At 35.0% G+C, this 13,658-nt stretch overlaps 1 protein-coding gene across 1 annotated transcript in view; it reads right to left on the reverse strand.

The window, feature by feature from the left end:
* LOC128663627 (chromaffin granule amine transporter-like) overlaps positions 1-13,658 on the reverse strand; it is a 265,531-nt gene that overhangs the window by 39,875 nt on the left and 211,998 nt on the right. Inside the window, exons 9-14 of the mRNA XM_053718044.1 lie at positions 13,586-13,646; positions 9,062-9,157; positions 3,464-3,542; positions 3,102-3,153; positions 1,081-1,264; positions 380-513 (exon numbers count right to left, since the gene is read on the reverse strand). Of these exons, the coding sequence (XP_053574019.1) occupies positions 380-513; positions 1,081-1,264; positions 3,102-3,153; positions 3,464-3,542; positions 9,062-9,157; positions 13,586-13,646 (606 nt within the window). The remainder of the gene's footprint in view (positions 1-379; positions 514-1,080; positions 1,265-3,101; positions 3,154-3,463; positions 3,543-9,061; positions 9,158-13,585; positions 13,647-13,658) is intronic.

Raw genomic sequence — 13,658 nt, forward strand, 5'->3', positions numbered from 1 at the left:
TCCAATAAACGGTACAAAAATGATGTGTGTTTGTACTAAAGCATTCAGTGAGAGTAGTCTTCCTCTTGTACATATACTACAGGACACTACAGCTACTCTCTGCCCTCCAGGCTTCAGTACCATACAGACCAATATCTGGGGCTACAATTCCCAAAAAATTCTGCCTACTGAACATGTATTGATTTACATTTTGCAGCTGTTTGCTTCTACTGAGCTGAGCGTACATCAAATTCAATTTGCTGTATGTTTGGCTAATCGTTTTCAGTATTAAGAGAATGTACCTTATTTCCAACAAAAATGTTCAGTTTACTTTAAATTGTCAGCATTTCCAGTCACTAATGGAAGTGTTTAATTGCTGAGAATTATTGACGCTTCTTACCAGCTTCTCCTCTTTCGATGGTGGCTTACGCAGTAAGATACATAGGGGAGCATAAAGAAGATTTAATACACCAATTATCACCATTAACCAAGGGAATCCAATCGCTTTTGCAATTGCTCCACCAGAAGAAGGACCTAAGGGAAAAAGAAAGACAGATTTACTTTAAAATCAACGCCTTCTTTCAAGCTACGACTACTAAGACAGAAGTTTGGATGCTTAAAGGGAAAAGAAACCCTAAATTTTCCTTTCATAATTTAGACATAGCATACCATTTTAAACAACTTTTCAATTTACTTCCATGATCTAATTTGCTTAGGTCTCTTGGAATCCTTTGTTTAAAAGCATACCTAGGTAGGCTCAGGAGCTGGGAGCTAGCTGCTGATTGGTGGCTGCACTTATATGCCTCTTGTCATTGCTTACCAATGTGTTCAACTAGCTCCCAGTAATGCATTGCTCCTTCAATAAAGGCTACCAAGAAAATTGTTTAAAATTGTATGATCTATCTGAACCATGAGAGAAAAAAATGTGGGTTTCATGTAACTTTAAAGTAGAATTGTAATATAAACAAATGCCAAAGGTTGTCTTCTAACATATAGAGCATGTGAAATTCTCATAGGTTTTACACGTTTAAGAGCTACAGTATGTATGTAGAAACAAACCTTTTAAAGAAAATGTTGCTGTTGAGAAAAACACTCACTTACCCACTGCATATCCTAAGCAGATAGCTATGTCAGAGATGGCATACACCCCACCATAGACTGAGGTATGGCGCAGGTCAACAAGATGTCCCATAATAGGCATCATGGATGAGTCAACCATACCAAGGGCGATGCCTATCCCAGCATTAGGACCAATGAGTCCATAAATATTAACAGCCAAGGGCACCTGGAATAGACACAAAAAATTATTTATTATAATAATATGAAAGCTTTCAAGAGAAGGTAGTCAACCTATGTTTGTCATAACAATAAAGATTGTAGTTAAATTGCAATAAAAAAAAAAAAAACATTTAGAAGGTTTAGATTTCCAGCAGTTACTTTCCCTTATGTTATTAATGCTGCAGCAAGAGTTACTGTCTTGTTCAAATGTTCTTTGTTTATCAATTTTCATTTTGAAAAGTTTATTTTTTTACTATATAGATTTCTTTATCATGCCATTCATGTTCCAGAGAGAGATCCTACTAATACTATAGAAAGGAGTTGACATTATCAGTATGATAGATGAATAAAAACCAAGTGTCAAATTAAAGGGACAGTCTAGTCAAAATTAAACTTTGATAATTCAGATAGGGCATGCAATTTTAATTTTATCATCATATTTGCTTTATTTTCTTTGTATTCTTTGTTGAAAGCTAAACTTAGGTAGGCTCAGATGCTAAGTTCTAAGCCCTTCAAGGCTGCCTCTTATCTCAGTGAATTTTGGAATTTATTTCACAGCTAGACAGTGCTAGTTCATGTGTGCCATATTGATAACATCATGTTCACTCCTGTGGAGTTATTTATGAGTCAGCACTAATTGGCTAAAATGCAAGTTTGTCAAAAGAACTGAAGTAAGGGGGCAGTCAGCAGAGGCTTAGATACAGGGTAATCACAGAGGTAAAAAGTGTGTTATTATAACTGTGTTGGGTATGCAAAACTGGGGAATGGGTAATAAAGGGATTCTATCTTTTTAAACAATAAAAATTCTGGAGTAGGCTGTCCCCTTAAAGGGACATTATACACTCATTTTTTCTTTGCATAAATGTTTTGTAGATTATCTATTTATTTAGCCCATAAAGTTTTTTTTAAAAAATAAATGTATAGTTTTGCTTATTTTTAAATAACATTGCTCTGATTTTCAGACTCCTAACCAAACCCCAAAGTTTTATTTGAATACCGTCAGCTACCTTCTCCAGCTTGCTCCTGTTTGTGTAAAGGGTCTTTTCATATGCAAAAGAAGGGGGAGGGGGGGGGGGAAGTGTCTTACTTGCCACATGCAGTGGGCGTTCCAGCTACCTTTTCAACAGAGCCAAACTGATAGCTTCTAAGTAAGTTTATAAACAGTTTTATACTGGATTTTTATATCAGTATCTGTGCATCTTATCCTTTATAGTAGTGTCTATTACATGCAGTTATATGAAAATCAGTGTATACTGTCCCTTTAACTCTGACATTAATGTATATAGTGTAGGTAAATCCAACAGACATTATATGCTGCAAAGAAAAAGTACTGTGGAGAACTTTGGCCAGAAGAAGCTAAATGTGAAGATTGAGGACACCCATAAAGATAAAACAACCCCACTGTTTTTTGTTGTTTTTTTAAAGACGATAAGGAACAATAGCTTGAAGCAAAAATAAAGAAATAATTGGACACCAATGGGACCAAGCATACGGTAGGTATCTAAATGTGGATTGACATTTTGACAGTTCTTGATAAATTGCTGCTTAATTTAGATGACATGTGAAAGTCTTATATACAGTACAGGGAGGAGTTAATTATAGCAAGGTATAAAATATGGGTAATTGGGTTTTTATTTTAGTGCCAGGATTTTGTGAGCAAGGTGTTGATATATACCAGCAGGACTGGTAATGTTTATGTTTGTGTCCTTGGCGCACATTTTTTAACAGATGGCCACAGTGTGCAGATCATGGGGCACTGTGTATGCCCTTTATATTATGAGTTGTTAAATAGATGTAGTTTTGCCATTGCATAAGGACAACTGAAGTAAAGGCTGTGTACCTACACACATAAGACATATTCCCACCAACAGCATTCCAATTAGAGAGCAGAGCCACCTAGGAAAATAAAACAAATTGAAATTACAGAATAAACCCATCATCCTTAGCCCCCCAAAAGCTTAAAGGTATAGTCTAGTCAAAATTAAACCTCCATGATTCAGATAGAGCATGCAATCTGATACAACTCCTAAGCATACATACTTGATTTTTCAAATAAAGATACCAAGAGGACAAATTAAAATTGATAATAGGAGTAAATTAGAAAGTTGCTTAAACTTGTATGCTCTATCTGAATCACAAAACTTTAATTTTGACTAGACTATTCCTTTAATTAAAGTTTCTGCATTTGAAAGTTAAAGAGACTCACCTCCCCATCTTGTGTGATAGGATTCCAAAGAGGTTGGTGCATATAAGGTATGAGATACTGGCTGGCAGAAAAGCCAGACCTAAAGAGAAAGACACAATTTGAACTTATTTGACTTGTTTAGTGTAGCTAAAAGATCAAGTACATATAGATTCAAGATAGCATAGGAGTAGGGATGGGTGAATGTTTCGCAACATTCAAAAAATGAAACAAATTTTAACACATTCGTTCGTTCGAATCAAATTTCGAATGTTTACATAACATTCGATTTTCGAATGTTCGGTTTCAAATTTTACGATTACATTCGAAAATATTCTTTTCGAAAAATTAAAATTTATATTTGTAATAGTATTTCTAATGCTTTCTTTAAATGTAATATTCAAATTATGCAATATTCTATATAGACACATTCAAAATTATATATTTGTATCTATTATGTATCAATTTACTAGATTCCCTCCCTACCACATGAACTATTGAACTTCTGAATAGTATTTTGTTAAACAGAATGTTAAATTCGAAATTTCGAATGTGGACATTCGATATAATTATAAACATTCAAATTTGAAAGTGACATTCGAAAACTGTAAATAGCATTCGATTATAGAATTTTTAAGAATATTCGTTCTTATCAACATTCCAATTTATAATTCGGATTTCGGTAATAACATTCGTAATTCTGAAATTTACACATTCGCCCATCCCTACATAGGAGTTGAACATTATCTATCATTTGATAATTATTGGCATGTTAATGGCTGCCAGTGAGCATTTTTTGATGGTGAATCGATCACATTCCACCATTTTGATTTGTTTTAATCACAATACAAATTCTCGATTATTATTGACAGATTTTATTTTTTTCACTTATCAAATTCCACGGCTAAAAGGAACTTGATAAAGCACTTTTTAACTTATTACAAGGGATCCCAAAAAGTGATAGGATGTAACATTAGTTTTGTGCATACGCAAAACACACTAACATTACATTTTATGTTTTATAAGTATTTTAGTAATGGTTTTTATCATTGATTGAGATAACTACTTTTCCCGTTTTGGCAGGAAATAGTGCTGCCATCTAGTGCTCTTGCAAATGAATAACATTCTTGCAAAACTGCTGCCATATAGGGCTCCAGACACGTGTACACTCCTGAGCTTACATGCCTGCTTTTCAACAAAAGATACCAAGAGAACAAAAAAAATTGATAATAGATGTAAATTAGAAGTTGCATTCTCTATCTGAATCATAAAAAGAAAACATTGGGTTTCATGTCCCTTAAAGATTAAAGTGAATGTAAATTTTGATGCTAAAGTGCCCCGGTTTTTAAAAATTTGATTAAAAGCAGGGGCTCTTTAATTCATCAAAATTTACATTTCACTCGTGTTGTGAAAAAATACTTACCTTTTAATCTTGACAGCCGCTCCAGCTTCTTCCACCCGTCGCAAAGCCTCTTCCTGGGTCTAAAATGAGGAATCCGGCTTCCTCCAATCACAGCATTGAATCAGACACTGATTCCCCCGGGGGGGGGGGGGGGAAGCCGTGATTGGAGGATGACCGATCCATAATTTCTGACATCAGAAATGGCTTGCGATGACCGGGGGAAGCTGGAGCAGCTGTCAAGTTTAAAAGGTAAGTATTTTTTCACAACACGTGTGAAATATAAATTTTGATGAATTAAAGTGCCCCTGTTTTTAATCAAATTTTTAAAAACCGGGCACTATAGCATAAAAATTTCATGATTTTTTTCCAGGAGGTAACAATTATGTGCTTTAGGGGTATTATACTCAGAAGCATTTTGTGATTGCTTGAAAAACACACTGACAATTTCGTCTGATATTCAGAAATCGATATTTGCAGAACATAACACGTTTTATGTGAGTAAAATAAGGAATTTTTTTTGTTATTGCTGCTGCTTTTTGTTTTCCATATCAAAAAAACATTTTTCTGTCATATATATTAATTATAATCTTTATTGAATGGAATATGCATCTTCTTATTGCTATCAACATACTGATTATTTAACACAGGGATGGCCAACTGGCAGCCAATCAGCTTCATGCGTTCCTCTGCACAAGTTTTCGAAGTCCCAGGGATAAAATAGAGTTGAGAATTTGTACCTTGGTTTTTGCGGTCCCAGGAAAAAATAGAACCAAAAAAGTGTGCTTTGGGGACTTCTGGCTGGTGTGAAAACTCAAATGAGCCCTCTGAAGGGAATATTAGCAGTTGGTGGGAACCCTGCAACATTACCAAAATCTGGCCCAGTGACACTGGACATTATTTTGGAAAATATATTACTTGTGTGTTTAATATCCGTAAATGAATATGCAGCCCTTAAGGCTTCAAAAATATTTATCTGTGGCCTTGACTGATTTAAAGTGATGGTAGACTTCAGCTAATCAAATGCTAAATACTGTATGTAAACTTTGCCATTAAAAAAAAAGTATATGTGTATCTTTTTATTTTTATTTAAATCTATCTGTGAAAAGTGTTAAATCTGTGCCTATAGTAATGCTTCTATTACAATGTTATGCCGGCCCACTGGGATGAACTCTTTTTTTTATGACAATTCCATTGAACATCCAATCAGTGTGTGTGTCATAAGACACTCTTGAAGTCCAGTCCATTGAAAGCCCTTAGGAAGCCTATGTAGATAGAGGTGGGACTGCTCTCTTTATGTCTCAGCCTAGCCAAAAGAGGAAATGAAGGGGGCGGAGGAACAGAAGATACCAAGTAGGATTATAAATATTTTTTTTTTTTTTTATTTTTTTTTTTTTTAAATCAATTTTTTATTGAGGAAAAAATAAGTAGATAAATGTGTACAGATCAGATAAAGTCAGCCATATAACAATCAATTGATGTACAGAGATAATGCCAATCCTCCTTTTTCTACCCCTATTAACACCAATACAGGCCACTTATGGGCCTTTTCTGTTATCTTGTAAATGTCCAGGGGGTTATGTTATACCTACTTAGAACTAAAAAAAAACAAAAACAACATAGAACAATATGCATCTGAAGTTATATAAAAGGTTACAAAGCAAAACATACTTTGATATTGTAGATGCTTAAGCTGGAGCTGATCCCCTCCAGTTAGCTAGACTCACACTCAAACAATTAAGTGACGTTCGTAGTTACTTAAACTATGTACATAAGCAGCAAGGAGACCTATGCAATATTACCCTTACCATGCTATCTTATAAACTTTATATTAGCTGTACCTATGCTCTATATAGAGAAAATCGGAGCGCTGAATCTAGTTCACAGTTTCATCTGGTGTTTCTTACTAGGTCATAACTGTACTGAATCTATCTCAAAATGCACTTACAATGTATGACTCCCCTCCATACGAGTATAGTGGTTGTCGCTGAGAACCCGGGCGCAACCCCGGCCGCTGATCACGCCCGAATCCCAGCCACGCCTCTTCCCTTCTACACGGAGCTAGGGCTATCTTCTATGCATACTATCCCTTACATACTATTGAGATCACTATGGGGGCCCCCCATCCCCCGCATAAAGCCAACAGGGATGTAGGACAACAGTGTTGACATTTCAGTGCTTCCTAGCAAGTAATAATTAAAGGGTTATGTCCTGATACAATAATTCAGTATTCTGTTTCAGCCAGGTTCAGCGCGTCAAAGCATTTAGATAGGTACATACATATCTGTTCATAACGAATAAAATGTAAAATGTAAAAGAGACACAAAATCATTGAAAACAAAACATGGTTATAACTTATTTTGAGTCATTCTTTAAACTTTGTGTGTCCATGCTCTGCCAGCACTCATGATAAAATCTATCCCCCCTCAAATTGTAATTGTGAGGTCAAATCACGGCTAGAGTCTGTCAGGCTAATAATCTGTGTATCACCAGCACATCTTTTCTCCCGGCCGGAATAAATCACGGCCGGGTATTCACACATGTCCATCTTTAGGTGGAAATCTGGCGTGATACCCGGCTCCATTCCCAGCACTCCTTCATAGAATGCGGTACCTGTAGCGATGCTCGGGTGTTTCATTTGAGGCAGGTCAGTAAGTATATGTAAGTCCACATTTTTAGTGATTTTCTGCTTCTGCCGTCTGTAACAGCTAATTCCCCACTCATCTCTGTGGTCTTGCATAATAGAGGTGCCGAGAGTTGCCTGCTGGCTATGATGTGGGATAGACTCCATATTGAGATTGCATGTAGGTTTTTCCCGCCTCGGGTGCTCCCGCGGCAGCCATCGGGGCGCATTTCCATCCGCCACTACCAGACCAGTGACAGGCATCATATAGTTAATGATTGTTAGCTGCTGTACGATCATCGGAGCCTTCTTAATGTGTTGGGTCTTGTGCTTTCCCTGCAGGGGTGTATGGACTGGGTCGAGCTTACCTCGGTACAAATCCTCTCCAGCCTCCTGAGACAAAACTGGCCGGTCCGGTAATGCTATCCGATCAGATCCCTCTGCTCTGTCAATAAGGAGCTGCAACTCCTGCTCTGTAGGTGCTTTATCAATTAGTGCCATTAGCATGGCTTCCAGCTTAGCAAAGCAGCTGTCTATCTTATCATTAAACTCTCCGGTCTCCATTGCAACGTTCCTGTGTAACTATAGTCTCTTTGGCGTTAGTATATGCGTTAGTATATGTTTTCTCTGTGATATGATAAAGGCTGTTCTTTGTGAGTTAATAAAGGCTGTTCTTTATGAGATGATAAAGACGATCAGCTCCAGCAAATTACCCCGGAGGTCCGGGGGGGAACGCTGCCTGCGAGATAAGCCGCCGCTGCAAGCCTCTTTTGTCCAGTTTTAGCCCAGGGATCATGAACACAGCAAACTGAAGTTGATATTTCACTCTTTGATAGGTAAAAGCTGTATATTTTGAGCTATAATCGGCGGATTAATGTCATCTCACCCGGAGCTCATGAAACATGCGACTGCCGGATTATAAATATTTTATTATAAAATATACAGGTATAACTCACTTTACAGCGATTCGCTAATACAGCGCTTTGTGGATCTGAAGTTTAACCTCCAAGGATTTTGAAACAGTGCTGTAATCATTGTGAGATTGCGAGAAACGTGACTGGCACCATTTTGTTATGCTTAGTTCACTCTGTTTACAGCATTATAGAGCAATATGTGTCTCAGTGTTATAGTCTGGTAAATGTTACTACAGTAATTGTCACTATTTTACAGGAAGAGTATTTATTGAATACTAATTGAATACTGTGCTGTGCGAGTGTTAAACTAAACGTTGCACCCCTAATATATGTTCAAACATATTTTCAAGTTTTTAAACACAGTGGCAAGTGAAAAGAAAGCTAAAACCACATTATTTCACTTTAAGGCGGTTTTCACTTTACAGCGGGGCTCTGGTTCCTAACCGGCTGTATGAGCGGGGTATACCTGTGTATGCACTTTTTAAGAAAAATAATTATGCGGTTTTTCTTGTACACGAATATATTTTTCATTGCAACATTCCTAAAGTCTGAAATTTACAATCACTTTAACATATGAAAAAGTTGAATGCAACCCATGATACTATGAAATTACTAGCACAGATGTCTGTAATGATATGATCAGAACACAGAATTTGGTATACTAAAGGAGCAAAATGAATACATACCAAGATGCAAATTGGGCGAGCACATGGTTTCCATCATCCAAATTGGTAATGTTGGTTCCATTATGCCAATAGCCATATTGGCAAAGCAAATAGACCCTTAGAGAAAAGAATAAGATTAGATTTTATTATATCTTAAATCAGCAAATCATAACAGCTTTGAGGGAAATGAAGACAATTTTCTCTGATGACCTGCTTTCCCAGAAACAAACATCAGGTCTGATCAAGTCATAATTGTGGAGTCATATTCATATGAATCAATGGTTTATTTTATAAAAAAAACAAAAACAATTGATAATGCTTTATTTAAAGGGACACTAAACCCAAATGATTCAGGTAGAAAATACAATTTTAAACAACATTCCAATTTACTTCTATTATCTAATTTGCTTCATTCTTTAGATATCCTTTGCTGAAGAAATAGCAATGCACATGGGCGAGCCTATCATACGAGGCATCTATGTGCAGCCACCAATCAGCAGCTACTAAGCCTATCTAGATATGCTTTTCAGCAAATGATATCAAGAGAATGAAGCAAAATAGATAATAGAAGTAAATTAGAAAGTTGCATGCTCTTTCTAAATCATGAAAGAAAAAATGTGGGTTTCATGCCCATTTAATTATACTTGTAGTGTAAATTCCACTAAAGAATTTTTGCTGCTACAGATTTTATGTAATGAATATTTCTTTTTCTTTTTTTTATAATCTTTATTTAGTTTTATATTCAATGCAGAAAATAAAAAATTCAAGATTCACCAATTCAAATAAATAAGTCAATATGATAATATATAGCATACATTTTCCTCACCAAGTTAAATCAAGTCACTGGAGTTTTTCTTTCTTTTCCTTTTTTTTCTTTCTTTCCTTTCCCCTTCTTTATACAGTTAAACAATATTAAAAATAATTCCCTTTATTCCCCCTTTATCCCTCTCCTTCCTCCTCTCTCCCTTTCCATATATTTCTATCCTTTCTCTCCCCCTATCTCTCTCTTCTCCCCTCCATTTATTTCTTAGTTAATCTGAAATTGAGTAAACCAATTAACTTGTTCCTTAAAGGGACATGAAACACAACATTCTTCTTTTTCTTCTTTTTCATGATTCAAATAGAGCTTGTGATTTTAAACAACTTTCCTATTTACTTTTTATCCAATTTGTTTCATTCTCATGGTATTTTTTTGAAGGCGCAGCTATGCACAACTGAGAACTAGCTGAAGACATCTGGTAAACCAATGAAAAGAAGCATTTTTGTGCAGCTGCACATCAGCAGCTACCTCCCATTAATGCATTGCTGTGCATGAGCCTATCTAGATATGCTTTACAACTAAGGATACCAAGAGAATGAAGCAATTTAGATAATAGAAGCAAATTGGAAAGTTGTCTAAATTCACATGTTCTGTCTAAATCATGAAAGAAAACTTTTGGGTTTCATGTCCCTTTAATATCCCCCCCAAAAAATTTGATAAACATACCCCAAGTCTTTAGAAAAACATTCCTCTTTTTAAGCCCAATCATATGTTTCTATAATCAGTTGATTAGTTAGAACGTTTTTCACCAATTTAATCGATGGTAGCTTACAAGTTATCAAATTTAAAAAAATTAGCTATCTAATAAAAACAATTTAAGTAAAAATAAATTTATCATTCCTTTTACGGTTTTCATTTTTAAATGAAGAAGAATGTTTTCCATAGACAATGAGATTTTAATACTCACTACCCAGGAAATAAAATATGGTACTTTAGCCCAGAGTTGAAATAACTTAGGGCAATCATAGATCAAATGGCTGAAGTTCATATTCATTACAGAACATCCCAAACATACATTTTTAACACCTTTTTCCATTTATCAACCGTCCTTATGGTCAAATAATCTTTGTGTACTATTCTAGTCTGCACTTCTCTTAGTTCAGAGTGTTACTCCTAAGGCTATTCTGTAGTAACGTTTTAATATGTTCCAAGTTTATCATCAAAGCCTACTTTCCAGATAGTCCTTCAAAGACTTCATCCTCATCACACAGCAAAGGTTTTCTATAAATTAATGATAAGGAAAAAGTTTTTGCATTCTACTTATCTAAAGGTTCCAACAAAGGATGATCCAACCATAATGATCGAAGAAAGAAATAGATGCTGAACCAAAAAATGTATAAATACTTATCCATCAATATCCCATATGCTAATACTCTATTTAAAAAAAAAAAAAAAAACAGTTATAAAAGAGAAAGTAAGAATCGCTTGGCACACACATTATTGCTGGGACCATGTAATGGGGCTGAAAATTAAAACATAACTTTTAATGAGACTACTAAAAAGTATCAAGAGGATTATAGCTAAAAACAATTAAAGGGACACTGAACCCAATTTTTTTCTTTTGTGATTCAGATAGAGCATGCAATTTTAAGCAACTTTCTAATTTACTCCTATTATCAAATTGTCTTCATTCTCTTGGTATCTTTATTTGAAATGCAAGAATGTAAGTTTAGATGCCAGCCCATTTTTGGTGAACAACCTGGGTTGTTCTTGCTGATTGGTGGATAAATTCATCCACCAATAAAAAACTGCTGTCCATAGTTCTGAACTAATAAAAAAGCTTAGATGCCTTCTTTGTTAAAGGGACAGTCTAGGCCAAAATAAACTTTCATGATTCAGATAGAGCATGTCATTTTAAACAATTTTCCAATTTACTTTTATCACCAATTTTGCTTTGTTCTCTTGGTATTCTTAGTTGAGAGCTTAACCTAGGAGGATCATATGCTAATTTCTTAGACCTTGAAGGCCACCTCTTTTCAGATTGCATTTTAACAGTTTTTCACCACTAGAGGGTGTTAGTTCACGCATTTCATATAGATAACACTGTGCTCGTGCACGTGAAGTTATCTGGGAGCAGGCACTGATTGGCTAGACTGCAAGTCTGTCAAAAGAACTGAAAAAAGGGGAAGTTTGCAGAGGCTTAGATACAAGATAATCACAGAGGTTAAAAGTATATTTTTATAACTGTGTTGGTTATGCAAAACTGGGGAATGGGTAATAAAGGGATTATCTATCTTTTAAAACAATAAAAATTCTGGTGTAGACTGTCCCTTTAAATAAAGATAGTAAGAGAACGAAAAAAAATTGATAATAGGAGTAAATTAGAAAGTTGCTTAAAATTGCATGCTATATCTGAATCATGAAAGAAAGAATTTGGGTTCAGTGTCCCTTTAAAATAAAGAAACAAGTAATGATGTCTGTTTACCTGGGATAAGATACAATATTGTATCAACTTATCATAATTACCATATACTAATATAGCGTAAATGAAAATCCAATTTAGGTAAGAGTATCAAAGGATTGAGAGGACCATTGTATAACATAAAGAGACCATAAAAAGATCAATAACGTATTAACGACTATGATTATGTGAGCCACACGAACCGTCTGTTTTCCTGGGAATTAATTTTGGTTTACTATTGTATTTACCTGATATTGTTCATCAAGTTTTCTGATTAATATGATGTTTAAGAATTGGACTATGCCCAGACCTTTTCGATAATAATTGTGAATAGCTACCCAGCGACAGTATAAGTATATATATAAATATATATATATATATATATATACACACACACTCACCTATTTCCCACTGTTCGTGGGGCTCACGTAATCATAGTTGTTAATACGTTCGAGATCTTTTTATGGTCTCTGGATGTTATACAATGTTCCTCTCAATCCTTTGATACGCTTACCTATATTGGATTTTCATTTACGCTATATTAGTATATGATAATTATGATAAGTTGATACAATATTGTATCTTATTCTAGGTAAACGGTCATCGTTACTTGTTTCTTTATTTTAATTGTTTTTAAGCTAGTATCCTCTTAGTACTCTTTTAGTAGTCTCATTAAAAGTTATGTTTTAATTTCCAGCCTCATTACATAACCTTAGCAATAAAATGTGTGCCAAGCGGTTTTACAGTACACTGTTCTGTTAAAGGGACATTATACACTCATTTTTTCTTTGCATAAATGTTTTGTAGATGCTCTATTTATATAGCCCATAAAGTTTTTTTTTTAAAATAAATGTATATTTTTGCTTATTTTTAAATAACATTGCTCTGATTTTCAGACTCCTAACCAAGCCCCAAAGTTTTATGTGAATACCGACAGCTACCTTCTCCAGCTTGCTCCTGTTTGTGTAAAGGGTCTTTTCATATGCAAAAGAAGGGGGAGGGGGAGTGTCTTATTTCCCACTTGCAGTGGACTTTCCAGCTACCTTTTCAACAGAGCTAAACTGACAGCTTCTAAGTAAGTTTTTAAACAGTTTTATACTGGATTTTTATATCAGTATCTGTGCATCTTATTCTTTATAGTAGTGTCTATTACATGCAGTTATATGAAAATGAGTGTATACTGTCCCTTTAATTACATTATCTAAATTAACCCTTATAGATTTATTCTGTTTTATTCTGAAAATTCAATACTGCATGATTTGTATATAACATGTCCATTTTTTTTAAATTTTCATTAGTCTTCATTAATCTATTCATATCTTACCAGCAGCCACTAGAATGTATGGATCCTTTAGCAGTGTAAAAAAAGATGTTGGTGCAGTACTCTAAGAGAGAAT

The sequence above is a fragment of the Bombina bombina genome, chromosome 6, assembly GCF_027579735.1.
Source record: "Bombina bombina isolate aBomBom1 chromosome 6, aBomBom1.pri, whole genome shotgun sequence".
NCBI lineage: Eukaryota > Metazoa > Chordata > Amphibia > Anura > Bombinatoridae > Bombina > Bombina bombina.